This window comes from Dermacentor andersoni, chromosome 5 (assembly GCF_023375885.2).
Source record: "Dermacentor andersoni chromosome 5, qqDerAnde1_hic_scaffold, whole genome shotgun sequence".
In the NCBI taxonomy this organism is placed as follows: domain Eukaryota; kingdom Metazoa; phylum Arthropoda; class Arachnida; order Ixodida; family Ixodidae; genus Dermacentor; species Dermacentor andersoni.
The window spans coordinates 144514580-144534711 of record NC_092818.1 but is presented as its reverse complement, the minus strand read 5'-3'; the positions used below and the strand labels follow the sequence as shown (position 1 = coordinate 144534711).

General features: G+C 46.7%; 1 protein-coding gene across 1 annotated transcript in view; it reads left to right on the top strand.

Moving 5' to 3' along the window:
* The window catches only part of LOC126532120 (uncharacterized), a 70418-nt gene extending 50899 nt beyond the window's left edge, over positions 1-19519 (top strand). The window contains exons 7-8 of the mRNA XM_072288369.1: positions 5323-5750; positions 18539-19519. Of these exons, the coding sequence (XP_072144470.1) occupies positions 5323-5750; positions 18539-18710 (600 nt within the window). The 3' untranslated portion in view covers positions 18711-19519. The remainder of the gene's footprint in view (positions 1-5322; positions 5751-18538) is intronic.
* The last annotated feature ends 613 nt before the right edge of the window (positions 19520-20132 follow it).

The following is a 20132-nucleotide window of genomic DNA, read 5'->3' as shown; positions in this document are numbered from 1 at the left end:
TGTTATAATATGTTATCATCGGGTAAGGACCATCCATTGGTGCTACGGCGGTCCCCTTCTTGCGAGAATTCATTGAGGTTTGGGATTTTTTATAAACCGTCTTTTTTCTTCATTGAACTGTCAGTGCACGTGGGTTGCTGTATTGGGGAAAACATTCTTGCTGAGCACCAATGGCCAAATTGACAAAACTTTTCGTTCGCAAATGCATTTTATCATTGGACGACCTCTTCGCTAGCAATAGGTCCAGCATCAAACTCGGCTAGAATTTTCTCTGGCAAACAATTCTAGCACATGAGCTTTTCTTGTGAATACAGGCCAAGACGCGCTCGTTTTTCGGCACTAATGGCCTGTGTTATTTGCCAAACTCTATTTAGGCAAGTTACAGTTAAAAGACTTCAAGTGTCCAAGAGAACTGGAATAATGCCAACATTCTATTATTCCAGAAAAATGGAGACGTTAAAGAATTGAAATATTATGGAGCTATTAGCTTACTTCCGGTATTGTATAAAATGTTCATCAATAGAATTTCCAATAGAATAAGGGTAACACTTGACTTCAGTCAACCAAGAGACCAGGCTGGCTTCAGGCAGGGATACTCTTCAACGGATCACATCCATGTGATCAATCAGCTAATCAAGAAATCTGCAGGGCACAATCAGCCTCTCTATGTGGTTTTCATAAATTACGAAAATTCATTTGATTCAGTAGAGACACCAGTAGTCATAGTAGCATCACGTAATCGAGGAGTGTAGGAGACTTACGTAAATACCTTGGAAAATATCTATAAAGATTCCACAGCTACCTTCATTCTGCACAAGAAAAGTTGAAAGATACCTAAGAAGGGGATTAGGCAAGGAGACACAATCTCTCCAGTGCTATTCACTTTATTATTACTATTAGATATGGAAACATAGAAACACAAAGGAAACAGGGAGGGAGCAAGCTAACAACTGCCACCGATAGGAGCACTACGCCTGCCTACTCTGTCGGGAGGAGGGAATGAACAGAGGAGAAGAGGAAAAGAAGATAGGAAAATAGGAAATAAACAAATGACAGAGACACGGGCAAAAGAAAGTAGGAACACGGCACGTTTGGAAGAAGTATTCAAGCTATTAAACTGGTAAGGCTTAGGAGGGAGGATCAGCGGCGAATATTTCAGCATCCTTCGGTTTGCAGATGACATTGTCCTGTTCAGCAACATTGGGGACGAGTTGCAACAAATGATTAGGACCTTAACAGAGAGAGTGTAACAGTAGGGCTGAATATTAATATGCATAAGACAAAGATAATGATTAAACTGGCAAGGGAACAAGAGTTCAGGATGGCCAGTCAACCTATAGAGTCTGTGAATGAGTACGTTTACCTAGCAATTACTCACAGGGGACCCTGATCATGGGAAGTAAATTTACCGAATAATAAAATGGGTTGGAGTGCATACGGCAAACATTGTGAGATCCTGACTAGAAGCCTACCACTGTCATTGAAAAGAAAGGTATACAATCAATGTATTCTACCGGTGCTAACATATGGTGCAGCAACTTAGAGACCGACAAAGAAGCTCTACGACAAGTTAAGGAACGCACAAAGACCGATGGAATGAAGAATGTTAGGAATAACGTTAAGAGACAGGAAGAGAGCGGTGTGGATCAGAGAGAAAACGGGTATAGCCAATATTCTAATCGACATTAAGCGATAAAAATGGAGCTGGGCAGGCCATGTAATGCGTAGATTAGATAACTGGTGGACCATTTGGGTGCCGAGAGAAGGGAAGTGTAGACGAGGACGACAGAAGACTAGGTGGGGTGATGAAATTAGGAAATTCACAGGCGAAAGTTGGAATCGGTTGGCGCAGGAAAGAGGTAATTGGTGATCGCAGGGAGAGGTCTTCGTCCTGCAGTGGACATAAAATAGGCTGACGACGACAGCTAAAAGGCACATTGTGGGAACAAATTATTTGCAATTTGGTTTTCTGCTTGAGGGCATCCTGATATTATGAGAAAATATGTGCACGAATTCCGCTCTTATCTGAACAAGCACCGCGGTTGTGTGAAACAGCACATGCGTTTTATTGTAGACACACGTACTACGTTTCATACAATGCTTTTTTTTTCATTAGACGTTTTGCAGTGCCGCTGCGTGGGCGCTCCCATTGACGGCCGCCTGGCTTCTCCTTCCCATAGCGGACGACGGGCTGAGTAAATTCAGAGAAGGACTGATTTTGCTGTGTGGGTGAATTATTATGCGCCAGTGATGCAAAGTTTGAATTGAAAGCGTAAACAGAACGTAAGTGCGGGTGATAATTTACCCACGCCCTTATTTTAGCCCGGTGACGGTGAACGAATGCTGGTTAACCTGCTTGCGTTTCCTCTCTTCAAATTCACTCTCTGTCTATCGGTGAGCGAATGTATACCGAGTAGGCATGTGCGCATGCACCCTCCGATGAAGCGATACTCCATTACGCGTACTTTATTTTTCTTCTGTTTTTTGTAACAACAGATATCTATTACCACCTCAGAATACTTTGTAATCCGTATTGAACATGATGTGCGAGAAATCTGTCTATATTATTGTTTTCAGTGTCGTTAAAGATGTTTCTCCGTCGTTCTCACTGCCTCTCGCAACCATTGCGACTTCTGAACTTGCAAGACTGATAGTCGCCGGTGATGCATAAGCAGCGATGAGTCAGAGCTATATACACACGAATACCTACCTACTTAGCTAACTTCCCGTTATATTAGCTTATAGGTCACCGAGTTGGTCACTCGAATAAAGAAAGGGTGCAAGTAATCGAAATTGTGCGCTTAAGTTGCCTTGGTCGTTCGAGCTTCAGCGAAACTGCACTCGGTTAAGAACATAACGTCATGCTTTACGTGCTCAGAACAAAATTTTCAGTGAAACAAAACCTTTTTATTTCTGTACTTGCCAAAACGTAGGGAAATGTGTTTACGGTGGAGACGGTCTCAAGTTATCATGCTTATCATGCTCCATGCTTGATTCCACGGCGATTACGCATACATGCGTCGGTGTCCTGACTCATCGTTTCGTCCTGCTAATAGAATGCGCATTACCGGACGCGAAATCCGCGTTAGGAAGCACGGAAGTGCGGTGACATCAAACGTGCATGTACAAGCGTGAGTGCGCTAGTTCATATGGCAGTCATATCGGAGCTAAACATCTTTCTTTTTTTTTAATTTCATTAGCTTAATCTGTAAAAGATGTCCATTCATTTATGACAGACAACACGCGAACTTGCGTTTTATCTTGTTGGCAGTGCAGGGTATACGCTGATACCACTTAGTGAGTGAGTGAGAAAACTTTATTTCGAATCGGAACGATTCGCGTCCAGCGAGTTAGTGGGCTGGGGCACCCGCCGAGGTTACGGCCAAGAGTTCTTGCCTCTCGGCGACTTCCTTGGCCCGATGGACTGCCCAGAGTTGGGTCTTCCAGGTTCGAGCTGAGCACCGCGGCTTGCCATCGGGCGCGGAGGCTGTCGATGGAGGCTTCGCTCGCATTGTCCTGTATTAGTTCCTGGCATTCCCATAGCATGTGTTCTAGCGTATTATGGGTATATCAACGCTATATATCACTTAGTGTTGGCGGATAGTAGTAGTAGGTTAGTAGTAGTAACTGGTTCTTTATAGAATTATATAACGAAAAAAAGTGATCAACCCTTTCCTTACAGGTAAAGGGGGGTACGCGAAGCTTGTGCTGCGTGCACCTGACCTTCGTCACGGTTAAGTAACCCACAGGTAACGGTACCGGATTGCTTCGGCCTCTAGCTCCCTCAGCTCGGGATCCTCTTCCGTTGCTGTCGGATTGCCTGTGGTCGGGCGGCTCTAACGGCTGGATTGGCGCCCGACGGCGAGCTATTTCACGGGCGAGTTATTGCCGCCACTCGTCGAATGCTACCCGTTCCTCGGGGCAACGCACAACGCGTGGCTGTCCCATCCGTTTTCTGAGACTGAACTGAACGAAAACGAAGCCGGCGGCAGCGCGCGCGACACCCTTTCCTGCTCTTTCCCTCCCCAGCGGAAGCGAAACGGCTCTGATTGGTCGCGCGCGGGGCGTTAGCGCGCGCCTATGCAGCTGGAATCCTTGCTAATGACTCACGCTCTGGCGACGGCGCAGCTGTCCACTCACCAAACCACCCTTTCCCGCAGCTGCTGTGTTCTGGGAACAACTGGTCTTTTTTTGCATGATCACGACGACGCCACTTGTGACCCAATACAAGCTTCGCTTGAAGAGAAGGGACTGAAATTACTTCACTGTAACTTTCTAGCGCAGTTTTCTGACACCTGAACATTCGTCAGCAATGGGGGAAAGGCGAAAGGGGGATAAAAGGACACGGAGAGAGGATAGCAGAGAGGATAGAGCAAGGAAGCGAACTATTTACATATATGCAACCAAGCGACTATGTAAGCTATTACCATAGTTCGCTTGTGGACTTACTTCCTCGATAGAGTTTGTCACTCAGCCCCGCACATCAGCGCTGTTAGGTCACGTATAGTGTAGCCGGGTGGCGAATCCCTATAGCTGCATCTCGTGCGTGAGTAGGTTTCCTTTGACTTTTTCTTTCCGAGTCTCAGTTTCAGACAAAGATCAATCTTCCCTCACATCAACCTCTCTTCATGCAGATACAAATATTATGCTCATCACTGTAGTTCGACGTTAGGTCTGGGTGAGTGGACCCCTCTGCCAGCTAGTTCTTTCCGTCTAAATTCCGTCTCTTCTTCCCACACGTCATGCCGGAAGAACTGGAGCTTGGAACGGGCCGTCAACTCTCTTTCGCAACCTACAACTTACCCTCTGGTGGCAGCTTCTCGGATGGAAAAGAAGCACACAAAAACGACACGACAAGGCTATTCTTGACGACGAAATAACTTATTCAGATTCTGCCTACTGCCTGAATGGCTGTTTATATATAGCTCTCATCTGCATCCTTACGCGCGCGCACAGTACTCACTCTGCTTCTTTTCTCTTTTATTATCGTTTCTTTTAACAACTAGTAGGGTAACAAAACGGAAGCTCGTCTGGTTGACCTTCCGGCATTTCCTCTTCTTTCTTTCACTCTGCCAATTGATATCCAGTGGTATAGCTGTTTGGTGTGCTGCCCCCCCCCCCCCTTTTTTTTTTTATGGGCACCTTTCAGCGCCGCTTACGTGTGTATATGTTCTCCCAATTTTATCTATTCCTGTTCCTTGTGTCCTTGTTTTTCATGTTCTTTTTCGATCAAGCGTTTCAACCAAACTTGCGGAGGTCGCCGTCCTTATTTATTGTCCGTTGAAAGGTGCCTTTCTTCTGTCTTGTACTCTTGTACTCAAGGTTCTGCGCCAAGAGGACCCAAGACTCTTGACCCGCGACGAAGTGGGCTTCTACCTCATCCTGCTTTTTCACCACGTGTTGGGCGAGAGTCCCCGTGAGGTCACGTCACACTACCTGCGTGACGTCAGACCGGAAGACGGCCGCGGAGCGCTGGCGGCCGCGGGCGACGCCATCGGAGACTTCCTGTTCCAGTGCCCGGTCAACTACTTCGCCGAGAACCTGGCGGCGAGGAACCGCACGGTGTACATGTACTACTTCGACCACCGGCCCTCGTACAGCTGGTGGGGGGACTGGCTGGGAGTGGCCCACTTCGACGAGTTCTTCTTCGTGTTCGGAACGTTGTTCCGAGACATGCACATGTCGACCATGGAGGAACTCGAGTTCAGCTCGAAGCTCATCCAGATATGGTCTACATTCGCCAGGAAAGGGTGAGTGCGACCGTCACGGCCCATTCTCCAGCGGGAAGTGATGCAGCAGCATTGGTGATATCCTAGAGGTGGCCTTCCCGAGCACACCAGTTGCAGTACTGGGTCAAAGCCTTCCATATATAAGTGGGTTTCTTTAGTTACCCCTCAAAGACCAGGCGCCATTATACCCCAAGGAAAGTTACAACTTGTTCATAACTGAGCTAATTGTTAATTGTTAATCTTGCGGTTTGAGCGGCGCTCACAAGAAAACGAGGTCCAGCGAGGAAGAAATGCCCCGCATGTCTCGTGCGTTTCTTGTCTGTTGTCATCGTTTCTGGTGAGCGCTGCGTGAAGTACATGTTGCAGGCCTTTATTTCTGGCCGAGAGTTGTACATTAGTACCATAAAAGAACTATGAAATGGTAATTAAGCTAAATCAATTATCACAGTAATTAATGATTCATTTGTTTGCTAAACTACCGGCAATTCCATCGTGTCAAAGGCGGTACTATAGGCTTTTAACTAAGCTTCTCGCGCCTAAACCGGAATTTTGAAGAATATCAAGCTCAGCGCAGCAATTACGATGCGTTAGAATTTGGGTTGTTAGGTATTAATTAGGACTTTATAAGTATGAGTGCATGGATAACCAGGATTTATTGGATGCTTAAGATTTGGAGAAAACAGAAAGAGCTGAATTCGGACAAGCCGGCAACGCCCGAACGTTTTGGTACGTCGCAGCTTATTGCGCAATGCGCAGCCGTTATCGCATGTCAGTATATACACTTCCCAAACTTATTCCTGTGTCGTGCATTTGGTGACTTGTGGCGCATAACTCGCAGGGTAACCGGCACATGTTTCTCCATGTCAAGAACACGCCGCGGGCAATCCCAACCCGCAAAATGCGTTTCTCGTCCGCGCGCTGAAACGAGCGCGAATGCAAATTTCGCGCCGAATTCTAGGCCACGGCGTGGTTTACGTATACGGCGGCCTCCGTTTTCGGTCCGCCCCTTATTCGGGGCAGATTGCTTATGCGTGCGCGAACGTACACGCACGCGCGGAGATGCAAAGGAGGGAAGAGAAATATCTGCCGACACGCTCCAAAAAAAGGAGGGCTTGGCAACCTTGAGAAGTGCGCCTTTTCGTCGTTGCTTTGATGCTCAGCATGTCCGCCACCGCGCCCGAAGCGTGCGTTGCCGCTCTCCCGCTGTGGCGCCCACGTCGCCGCAAGCACCAACCACTTAAGCCAAATCTGAAAAGCCGCGGTGGCTGGAAAAGAAATGTATTAAGCGCCTCGTCAGCCGAAGGACGCGCGGTCGGCAAAACGGTCGTTCCGAAAGCATGTTTACGTTGCTCCAACTCCTTCAATTCGCGCGCCGCAACCCAAGCTGTGCGGCAGCGGTCGCGCGATGATTATCGGCTATGCCGAGACGACGCTTCAATAGCGAGAGCCTCCGCTTGTCACTTCTGACGCTCTTTCTTTTTTATCTTAATTATTACTCGAACGGAATGAAGCGTGAGTGGGAGGTCATTAACGTTCGAGTGGCGGCGTGGCAGCGCCTTCCTACGCGATCTTATGATGGTCACGTCCGTGAAAAGAAAGCGAATAAAGATCGCGCAGGAGCGACGAGGAAAAACTTGAGCTCCACGAGGAAGAATGTCTGGCGAGGAATTCCCTCGCAGGAGAGCCGGATTTAGAATTAGCGCTCCCTTGTTGCAATGTGGTTCGCGTGCCTTTTAGTCTCTTGACTAAGGAGGTTAGCTCCCAAACGACGAGCCAAGGCCTAGCCGTCGTCCGTGTGCGTTTTTGCGGCGTACATCTGCTCCATCTCTCCAAGTTTCTGACGTCCCACGCCCGGTTGCTTTCGTATTAGTCTTTCGTGTTAGCCGCTTATCGCTGATTTATCATCCCGCATACTATAGATAAGTGTCAAGTTGGTCATCATAACGAACGCAATGCCACGATGGCGCGTGTTTGCTTGCGGTGTTAGTTTTGAGACGTTCCACGCCCCTCTCTTTTCATTCTGCTCATTGGTGCCAAGAAAACACACACTCGCCAAGAATAAAAGAAAGATAAATAACATTGGCACCAGTATGTTTGCTCGCCAGACGAGTTTTCGTCGAGCACTTGAATACATTCTGCTCATTCGTAATCCTCGACATTTGTCGCCATGACCGGCATCACAAGGCAACCAGCCGTGTCTGCCTGCTCACTTTTCTGGATGGGACGTACGTTCATTATTCAATCGTTTCATTTCCCTCTCTCGCAATCTTCAGCCCACGCCAGAATATTCAGTCTGCATACCAGATGACTGTCACTATCACCATCATAGCAAAGGCGACAGAATTATATTGCGCCGTCAAGCTGTCTATGCAACATAAAAAGAAAAGAAAGAAAAACGCCACGATATTGGACTGCGAATGCGGAAGTAGCGGTAATACACTGCAGGCGCACAGTGCTTAGAGCCAGTTCGGAGATAACTAAAGGGTTAAACGGTTAGGTGGAAGTGAGCGCCGTGCTTCCTTCCTTCACTTCTCTTGTGTCCAAGTTCTGTTTTCGCGCTGATAGTTCCAACAAACTAGCCCAAAGCTGCCCCCTGCTTGACTAAATGGCTGCACAGACGCGTTTGACGTTGCGCTAGGGCGTTGACGTGTTACAACATCACACAATTGCTTGCAGAAGTGAGAGAAAGGAGATCGGCAGTCATCTGCGGCTCTGAATTCGTCTATTGCTACACCATGAGGCTCTCGCAGCGGACGGCGCCATCTTCTCAAGAACGAGGCATTCTTTGTTATGCGCATAACGTCGCATTCGTCTCACTACAGTACTCTTCCCTATTGTGGCCTCCGAGATACCTGTGAAGTCAGCCGCCAATCTCCGAATCCGGCGTGACGCACAAAACTCCGCACAAATGGCCATTCCCCGAAGCGCAGTGGATAGCGCGCCCGGCTTGGAACTGCACTTCTCTGGTGACGTCATTTCAGGGTTACGGGCAAAGTTTTATTTTTCCTTGCACTACGGCGAGGGAGAAGCTGAGAGTGAGAAGGTGTCCTGACGACGACGACTACGACGACGCGATAATGATTGCGATTTGACAATGAGGACGACGACCCCGGCGTAACGGAAAGGCCAGACGGACGCAGAACATGCAGTTTCGATCCTTTAACTGCTGTCGCAGTGAAAACGTGGTACTGCCTGAGCGCTGTCAAATTGTCAGATTTTGTACTGGCGGATATGAATCAAACACTATATCAAAACTGAATTAAAAATCTAACCCTTTATTTGGCGAACGTGCACGCAGAAAAACAAGCAACACTAGAATCACAACGGTGTAGTTGGCGAGCACCAAATTGAAGAGGCGCATAAAGTCCGTCCGCTATTTGTACGTGTATCACCGTGCACTCCAAAGTGATCGCTGGTGCACGCGTACATTAGAGAATGTACAATGCTGTTCGCGTCGGGCGCCCGATCCGATATAGGACACGATTATTTTGCTGTAGAACTGGCGCCAGCTGGCATTCAAGAAAATTCGGACCGCGATGGCTTAGCGGCCATGGCGTTGCGCTTCTATAAGCCCGAAGTCGCGGGTGCGATTCCCGACAGTCGCACTCCGAAGGGGGCGAAATGTAGAAACACTCGCGTACTTAGGTGCACATTAAATAACCGCAGGCGGTGAAAATTATTTCGGTATCTTCCACTATAGTGTGCGTCAAACCAAACCGTGGGTGTGGTTCTCACGCGTAAAAACCCAGAATTACAAGAAAAAAAGAAAGAAAAGCAGATAGAGTAGGCGCGTTTTGCGCCGAGCGATAACTTAATTTTGCTAGCAGCGATAATGACGTAAAAAATGGTCACCAGCAAAACGCAAAACAATGTGCGTGCGACAATATTGAGAATGCGGCAGAGCTCATGCGACTTTGACACTGCTCACCAACGCCGGCCCTGTTTATTGCGCAGAACTAACGACAACGTTGCCACGAGCGATGTTGTCATTTCTTTCACGCAGCCGTATAGTTGATCGCTTACATTAGTTGCCGCCTGACGCAGACCGACGAGTGCCGATGGAAACATTTCGTATAGGATCGGACACGTCTGTGTGGCCCTTGCTGTCAACCTGTCAGATATGACAACCTTGCCGAGTACGCCTGTGCGTGCACGCGCGAACTCAGCGAAGGCAGCAACTTTATTCATTTGACTATTCAGCAGACTCCGTTCCCCCGAGACATTTGGTTGCGTGCTCCTGATCGCTTCGTTGGTTTGCGGGTACCGCCACTTAATAAAATTTCACTGCTTCGTAATCCCCTGATAATGGCATACGGCAGCACACCATCGCGTACTACCGGGTTTGATTTTTAGCACGTCTATTGTATAGACTGTAATTAATAACTGTCCTAGTTTTGACTCACGTAGAAGCTACAGCATCTTTTGAGAAAGTTGCTCGTTTATTGGATCATTCTTTGACTGATGCGCGAGAAGGTGGTGAGCAAGCGGGCTATACAATAAAATCTCTGTATAAAAGTTTTGCAGTTTCTTTTTGTTGGTTTGCAAGCCCATCTGTTACGTAATTGTGCAATCTATTTTTCTTCGCCAGAAGTGCTTCGCCGATGGGGGTGGGATTTGGATACACCAAGAAAGCCAGATGAGGCCGAGACATCCTGAGTGAAATTACTGCTGCGCTGTCTTGATAGTGGTGGCACCGCCTTGGCTTCGTGGACCTCAAAGCTTATCCGCCTGGCATACTTCATGGATGCTGAATTAGACATCCCGTTCGGATTGCGAGCTACGAAACGCGTGCGTCCTTCGAGATTCGTTTGAAGATGAGCAGGAGACGCTCTGATTAAGAGGAACTCGCGGAGCCGGTAGAGGTGTATTCGAGTAGTTGCTCTCAGGGCCCGTATGCGCAAAACAGATCGCACGCTTCGGTTCGCGGACTCTCTGTGGCAAAGAAGGGAAAGCAACAGAGGTTAGAGCGTGCTAGAAATCTACCCATGCATTCGCGCACTGCTTTGACCACTCTCTCCTGTTCTATAGGCCACTCTACAATAGTGGAGCTCCTACACATACCTGTATGTTACTGCTTCAAGTCATCCGGCGGTGTTTGACAGCGCTTTCCGTTTCGGTTCAGCCGATCCTGAATCAGCGTAGCTTTCTACTTGCGATGGTTTCGCATTTGCCCAATCGCGCAAGAGCGGCGAAAAAATAATATTCGAATGTAACACTGAGCCATGTACTCTATGTCTTATTTTATACGAGGCACGGTAGTACGTAAGGTGTTTATAATATTCTTTTCCACAGAGTATATAGATAAACGTAAGTTACACTGACACTCTACGTGACACAAGTGCTTGCCCTCTGTCTCTTTCCCAGAAGTGCGACAGAAAATTGTTAAATTAAATTAAATTATGGGATTTTACGTGCCAAAACGATTTTCTGATTATGAGGCACGCCGTAGTGGAGGACTCCGGAAATTTTGACCACCTGGGGTTCTCTAACGTGATAAATCGAAGTACACGGGTGTTTTCGCATTTCGCCTCCATTGAAATGCGGCCGCCGTGGCCGGGATATGATCCCGCGACCTCGTGCTAGCTGTAGCTTTTACTCCAGCGTTCCGTTGTTGTGCAGTATTTATTTATTTATTTATTTATTTATTTATTTATTTATTTATTTATTTTACCCTCAGGGTACTTCACATTACAGAGGGCTCGGGTGGGGCAATCGTACATGAATATATCAGTCTGATAATAGGCAAGCAATAATTGAGAAAATAACATGGGTTAAGCAATATAGCAGCAATGCATAAGCAAATAAGCACAGAATTACGATAATATATACAATAAATATATAAGACAACACGCAGAAATACAATATGGTGTAGTAACCCCCCAACTTCCGTTCACATTCCCCAATCCTCTTTTCGTAGCAGCTAACGCTATGCAGCAGATGTGCGACATTGTACCGTCTTCACGATGGGCCCAGGTCGAACAGCTAGGTTTTTTTCGTCGCAGTAAAAATTTAATTGTTGTTTTAACATGGATTCCGTGACATGGACATAGGTAAATACGTACGATTGTATAAAACTTCGTCGCCGAAGACGTCGCAATTCGTGTTTCTTTCGCTTACTCTCGTCCTGTACCTACAGCTACGTAAGCCGAACAATCGGCATGTCGTAAATTCGCGTTGAACAGCCGGAGTAGAAATCATGCCGTACCCGTCATACGGTCGTCGTCGTCGTCTTGCCGCTGTCGTCACACACGCATATGCTCGCGTCACACACACACAACTACTCGATTTACACAAGCACGTTAGTCCACCTGGTAACGCTATGCGGAAACCCCAACCAATGCTGGATAATCAGCTACCTGCAAAATGCTTCGCGTATAACATCGATACCCAGAAAGCGTGGAATATGTATAATTTTTTTAGGCACCGTTTCTTGTTTCGCTGCGTAGAGAACAGAGCCAGCCACCCACACATGTGCATTGGGGTAGTATAGATCGAGCTATCTATAAGCCACTTCGTTATATGAGCGCTGTTTTGTGTGTGAGATATTGGGCGAAACGAAGCCTCCTTGCACAATACAGCAGCGGCAGCCACGGTCAGTAAGGTCTGGCAAGGCTCGGCTAGAAAGCTTCGCTTCAAAACTCGGAATAAGTAAGGCCCTCTTGAGTTCTGTTAAGAGTTTATAGACTTGGACAGAACTGCGCAGAACTGGCAAACGATGACCGTTCCTCGGTTCGGCTTTGTTGGTTGCTTGCGTAACGCTCATCTTGACAGCGGTACACGGGAGTCGTTGGAAACATTTTGTGCGCCCGCGGCTGCCTGTGAGTGGGCGTGGCAAACGCCATTTCGGAGTACTGAATATTCAGTAGCTGCCAAGGCTAGTGGAATGAGAAAATGCTCGACTGGCGGTTTTGAATCCAAACGAGGAGCGCACGCCGTTCGAGGCTTACCAAACTTCATTTACCGTCTGTCAACGCAGTGGACGAGAAAAAGTCAATTATGTGAGGTTGGGCGGCAAGGGGGAGGGAGGGGGAGGGGCTGTTTCGTAATGTTCTCAATGTTCAAAAGGCTTCCCGCTGTTTAAGGCGATGCATTTTGCGACGCTGTCAACTGGCAAGAAGAAAACAAAAAGAAATACATACAGAGGATAATTGTCCAGTAATGCTGAAGGCCGAGAGTGATACATCCAGTGATTTAGCGCTCCTTGAAAGTGCCTACAACTTTTTCCCCGACTTAATTCTTGCGCAAGATATAGCCTTGTATTCATGGATAAATGCTTGCATGCATGTAAGTGTTCGCATTTATTTGCCGCCTTTCGCACTAATGTGAAAAAAGAAAATAAAGACGGCACTCACTGACTTGGTGCTGTCGAATTTATATGTACTTGAACAAGTGGAACTCAAACCAGCTAATTCATGCTCGTAATGTCCTTGGACCTGAGAACTAATTACACATGGCTAGCAAAGTGTGGTTTACTGTGAGCTGCCTGGGTTTATTTGGATAGTGCGGTACACCGTAGGCATACATACAGATTCATTATAGGCCCTCTAATATCGGGGGGGGGGGAGGGGGGGGGGAATGCAAGAATGCTGACGTACTTAGATTTAGAGGCACGTTAAAGAACCCCAGAGTGAATAAAATTATCCGGGTCTCCCACTACGTCGTGCTTATATTGTGATTGGGGGTCTTGGCGCGTAAAATCCCGGATGTCGCAATACTGGCTGAAACCCACACACGCACACACGCGCACACACAGGCACATACACGCACACACGTCTTTGACTCACCGTCTCGAAATTATCTTGTACTGAGATTTTAGCACACGCTATCCCTTACTCAACGCCAAAGAAATCCAAAATGCTCAAAAATTTATGCGGTGTGGTCAAATTTGGACGAAATACGCCGTCACTTACACCTCTCCCTTGCCCGAGCGCACACACGGGCAAACGCAGATACGCGCGTTCACGAACAGAGCGCTATATAGCGTGCGTCACTCTTCCGTCGTGCCGCGCGACAGCATAGAAGACTGCTAGAACGCCCAAAGGAAAGCAAGCGATTGACCTGCGGAAAGCCTGAGCTCTCTCTCTCTCTCTCTTAAATTTTTTATTTTATTTTATACGTCTGAGAAACGCGAGAGCCGTTTGTAGTGTCGTAAGCACAGTGGGTGCCACGGTTCTGCCAACGCCCGCGCGCGTTCCGCGGTTCTGTCGCACTGATAGCCTTGCGCGCACTGCGCGCGCACGTGCCTCGTTGCCGATCGTGTGTGCCTGTCAAGCGCACGCAGCTATAGCTTTCTCTGCGAGCATTATGAGGCGAGCTTGCGCGCGTACTGTTGCGATATGCAGCGCAATGATTGCGATCGCGCTAAGGCTAAATTAACGAGATTTGGCTCAGCCGTTCCAGCGTTCGCCGGCGTTGTCAGACGGAGCGACACCGCGTTCGACCTCAGCGTGCGTATGATACAGAACGGCCGCTTTGCCAGAGGCGCCCAGCGCGTGAATGCGCAGGTTAGCACATTTGCCGGTGTTATTTGGCACGCCATTGCAGTTTGCGTTCATCACAACTCTCCTGCGTAAACGGCGAAAGAAAGAAAGAAAGAAAGAAAGAAAGGAAGGAAGAAAGAAAGGTGAGCAAATGGCCCACGCCAGCAGAGCTTTTGCGGGTTTCAATCCACTTAAACAATAAAAGAATATGTCACGCAATGTCGACAAGTAGACGAGCTGGCGGTCATCTTAACGTATCAAGCAGCGCGCGGAAACACTGCATATTAACTCCGTTCATCTTTTATTTTTTCGAAATAGAAAGCAGTTGCGTGTGCAGCTGTTGGCCTGTACGTTTATTCCGCTTTTTTGGGTTGTGTTTCCGTGCGCTGCTTGATATGCTAACGCGAATGGGTTAAAAAGCGAGGGCATTTGTTCGAGAAGAAAAATAACTATAAAGCGATCAGAAAAAAATAGTCTGAAGAGAGACAATCTTCAGCGATTTCTCCGACTCTCATTTAACATCGACGGCATGTAGCAAGTTCCTTGCAGCGGACCACGCCATCTTCTCCGCGATTAAGTTCAACCCCATTGTGCGATACCGTACAAATATGTGTATATGCAGACGACATAGCATCCCTTAATTGCATCTGCGAGTGATATTCACTCATTACAAAGAACACTGCAATCATACCGAGGAACGCTTGAAGCTTGGTTTACGGATATTCGAATGTTGCTTAATGTCAACAAAAGTTCCTTGATTGTGTTTCCATTGAATGTACCAGTCATTATCTTTCTCCAATACCGTCAGGAAATAATTCTGCAAGTTGACTTCATCAAATATCTAGGTGTAATACGCGACGCAAAACAGAACTGGCGAAATCACCTTGATCTTATTAAATCTAGGGCAGCACGCGTTGTTGGCATGAGAAGCAGACCTGGCCGACATGTATCGCGCTGTGCTACGCAGGGATACTCTAATAATGATTTATCGCCTGTGCGTTTGGCCAATATTTTAATTTGGGTGCGTGCTATTCTCTGGTGGGCCAGCATAAAAAATTAACCCCCTGATTCTTCTACAGCAGGAGGCTCTCCGGAATTGTCTTGGTTTACCAAAATTTGCAGCTAACAATGTTTTTGTATCAAGAAGCACGACCAGTTGCTTACTCTTCCCTGTCGATTCCGCATTATAACAGAAAATACGTAGTTAAACATTTATGAATCTCCTCTGAGACGATCACAATTTGTATTTATTAGTGAAATGAGGGCATTTTTCGATGAGCATTGGTCTCGCTTATATAGACCTCAGGTTTTGTTTGTACAAGCTGAGCTAGATCTACTAAACGCCAATGTACGCGAGATCATTTGCTCAAACAAGCCAATGCCTAACATAAAGATTGAATTTGATGATATATTTCCATCGAATGCCAAACTACTGCTCACTATATGTTTAAATGGCATGCTACAAGATCATTTAACGCAATTGGGACTAGATAATCTAATCGCGACTGATGCTTCAATGAGTGAGGCGAAAGCGGCTGTGGGTATTTTCTCCCAGTCACTACCCTGGTCATATGCATTACGCCTTCAGGATTTCACATCAATATTTCTGGCTGAACTATCAGCCGTTATCTTAGATGTTCGAAAACTTCCTTCAAATTATTCAACAGCGGTTATAGTTACTGATTCACTGTCAGTATGCACATCACTCACTTCATCTTCACACAACCACTACTGTAGCCAATACGTTTAAATCATTACTCTGCTCAAACTTAAGCTTGGTGTGGTTCGGTATGGGTTCCAGGCTATCGTGGTATATTCTTAAATGAAATGGCAGACACATTTGCGCGGATGTCTCTTGATGGACCAGCTATGTCCGTTATGCCTATGTTGGCTTATGTCACTGCGGATAGGTTTACAAAATTTTCTCTTTTCCAAGATTCTACAAAATTGAAAATCAAAATGTCAGAATCTAACTATTTGTCCTTTTCATAAGACAATAAATGGTGTCCCACACGTAAATTATAAATCTTGATAACGAAATTACGAAGCCACATCCCAAGATTAAAATTTTACCTATACAAGTCTGTGTCCAACCTGCAAGGAATTTGAAAACATTGATCACTTTCTAATTGCATGCCGTCGATTTAGAAATCAGAGAAAGAAATTAGAATCTTCATTCCTAAAATTGGGTGTTTATTTAACTACTCAAAATATCCTCTCCTTCGGGGCTTCTTCATTTGGCTTTAGCCACAGGAACATCTGCGTGGTCATTTTCGACTATCTATCATGTTAATTCTCGAAATCAATAATTGGATAGATAAATAAATCTCTGATTGTGTCTTCGAAATTATTCTAATACCACCCAAAAAGGAATAGAAAATTTGCGGTTTATATATAACTACAAAAAAAGTTATTTCTATATCTGCCACGTAAATATATTTTTTAATTAACACGAACATTATACTTCATCCCGATTTAATTTTAAGTTCAAGTTTCTCTCTCTCCCCTTCCCTATAAAATTTAACCTTTAACCGCCGGCTTCTCGGCCAATCCCCCGTAGTGGGTAAGCGCCACAAGTGAGGAACAAGCAAGCAAGCAAGCAAGCATACAGTACCAGCCTCTAGACTTCAAGCATGCACTCTCTTTACGACTAGCATAATAACAAGAATAGCCTTGTCATCATCATTCCCCACCCCACAGCCGTCGTGGTAGCTCATTGCCCGTGGCGTTCTGCTGAGCAGCTCGAGGTCGCGCGTTCGACTACCGACCGCGGCGGCCGTATTTCGATGGGCGCGAAATGCGGCCCCCGTCTGTAGCCATACACTTAATGTTCGCGCCAACATGGAAGTAAGCTTCGCTTAACACCGATTCCCACATAATCGTGGCAATCGTGCAATTGGCAACGAAAGCCGAAGCAATGTAAATCTGAGAATTACCACTACATTGTAAATAAAGGTAGTCTTCGGCAATATACACCGTGCGTCGCTGCATTGTTTGAATGCTAGTCGTATTAACGTCGACAGCAATCGTAAGGTACATTCTGCTGGAATGTTTTTCCCGTTCTTTAGTGAGAGGACAAATTAATCCAGCATTAACAGATGATGTGTGATGATGTGTGTGTGTGTGTGTGTGTTTTCTCACTGCTGTCTACAAACTAATAACGTGTTACTGATGGCTCTGTAGCTGTCTGCCAGACACTGCCGTTCAAGCCCACTGCGGCTTTGGCAGGCCCGATTCTTCCATTGTATGATTCTGAAATCTTCAATAAATTATTATTATTATTATTATTATTATTATTATTATTATTATTATTATTATTATTATTATTATTATTATTATTATTATTATTATTATTATTATTATTATTTATAACAAGCGATCTGGGATGCTATTGTAAAGCTTTACTTTAAACGTTCAACAGGCTCGAGCAATGAAATAGGTCAAACAAACGCCAGTCAAATTGCTGCGCTAATCACATGCATAGTGACGACCTCCCTCCGGTGTGGTGCCCCACTGGATCGTTCTATTGCATGAAATGGTGAACCTAAATTGTTTTTTTTTTTTACGCCATCACCAGATTTTGGGCGCATGTAGCACGGTTTCTTTCACATTGTAACAAGTGAAACAAATTGCATCATTGAGGTGCGATGTATTGGATGGGTGTCCGCGTGTGGTTCTCGTGTAGATTATAACACTCACCACAATAAGTACAGTGTGGTCGTTAAGAAAACACTATTGCGAATGTGTGTGGAGATACTTTACTGTTTGGGACATTATCCAACACTTATAATGAATATGGATATCGCGCCATACTCAATTATAGGTTTGTACCGTATGGGAATACCGGCAGTCTATCGCATGACATGACGTTCAGGTTATTCGGTCGACACAGCATGTATAAATATAGAACGTGAGGTCGACATGATGAACGGTCGCGATCTATACTGATTATTCTTCTCGTGATACGCCGCTTATGTACGAAATGCGTATGCTGCGCAGGAACTGCTTCTGCACAGGATGCACTTGTTGGACGTATGCGGGTCTTTACCCGAGTTTTTAGCGAGTGTGGTGATGTTATCCCTGTAGCACGACTCTCTCAGTGTTATGTTTGTGTATTAAAGAAAGGTGTGGTGTGGTGGATACCATGTTCATCCGCTACTTAAGGTGCGCTGCTTCGAATCCACCCCGATATGTGACAATTTATTTTGCTTGAAATGCTGACGAATGCTGCTGACGAATATGCTGATGCTGTATTATTCTCACTTTTTATTCGCTTAACATTGCTTTCTTGGAGTGCCACCTGCATTGCTTTAATTTCTGTACATGCAGGAAAGTGCCCAAGATCCGCGGTAACCGTTGGCCCAAGTTTACAGCCGAGTGGCCCCTGCTGCTGAATTTAAGCCCAAAGAACTTCACCGTTGGCTGGGAGCCGCACGCCGAAAACTGCCGTGCTTGGGAACGCTACCTCAAGGTGTCACCGGACAATGCGGTGGCCAGTTGACCGACGACAGAAACGCGTCAGTGATCCGTAGAAGAGAAACTAATGGACCTCGAGTGTGCAGGGGTAGTCTCCGGACTTTGTGACGAACCGCCGATATGCAGCCAGTGGAGAAGAGCGCCAGCGCCGAGTGGTTTGTGCAGATTTAACCACTTCGAAAGCACTATGGCGGCCAACGAAATGCCTGTTTCACCTGAGCATAGGGCGAGAGCTCGACACCGCGCACACTGTAATGTGCGATCGACGCTGGTTTGAGGGAGCGTATAATTCAAGTGCTGTGAACTGCACATTCCCGTCGTGCTTCGCGAGCGAGCAGCGGCGAACCAGAGCCTGTATTCTCGGCCGAACACTTTCGCGCGTGCCTTTACTTAATGCCAATCGCGACGACTCAGTGGAAGAGTGGTCATTGTACCAGTGTCCAAGCCAATTAACGCGCAGTGTTAGAGACGTCACCGAAAGTGAACCATCGAGAATGCGGAGCCAACAACCAGGACCGGCCGCCAAAAAGAACTGTGGCTAGAACCTTGTGGGCGACATCGCGCGCTGAGAACTTGACTGTGCTCAGTATAGCCGTTCATGGCCCTTCGATAACTTAAAAGGCGCTGGTGCAGCCTATACTCAACGACTTCCGTTAGTTCGCTCGTCGTGCGAGTCTGAAGCCTTGCATAGGCGCGCATAGGTGCGTCTTTTCGCAGTTTTTGCAGATCTTTTAATTCGCCGAAGCGGTGACCTACGTGATGTTCCTGCAAGTTTTCTTTCCCCGTTGAGCAAGCTCCCCCCCCAGTGAAATAAAGTTGTGTTATTTGTTGAAATTATTGGAATACGAACGGTCTTCAGCGGTGAATGCCGTCGACTTGCGTCTCCCGCAATTTGCGGCGTCGTTTCATCGTCAATCTGAAATCACCTGCTCATTCTCAAAAGATACTCGACTGAAAAACCTTGCTCCATTTCCCCGAGTTGAGCACAGCGCAGTCTCTCAGGTGAAAAGGACACTACGCTGCTTAAGAATTGCCGTGTAATCTCGATACAGCGCAGTGATCACTTCTCGCGAGGGGTGGCACAGCCACCCACTTCTTGATACTTCTTGAGGCGTAGTGTTGACGGTAGGAACGACCTACAAAGTGGGAGTAAAGGTCACAGACAGGATTCGCAGACAACGTGTACTCTGCGGGAATAGCTACTTTCCGGCTGCAGGCATGTGTTACCGCCGGCTGACGGTATCGGTGTGTGACGAATCCTATATACGCAGTGTCCGCCGGCTACGAAGTCAGTATAGAGGACAGTGGTCGTCAGTAACCGCGCAAGAGCGCGTTACACGAGCCACCATCATAAGAGTTAAAGTGGCTACTCAAGGCCCAGCTTCCCATGAGTGGCCGATAACTCCCGTGATCTTTAACGTCAAGCGGAAATTTTCTGCAGATCCGA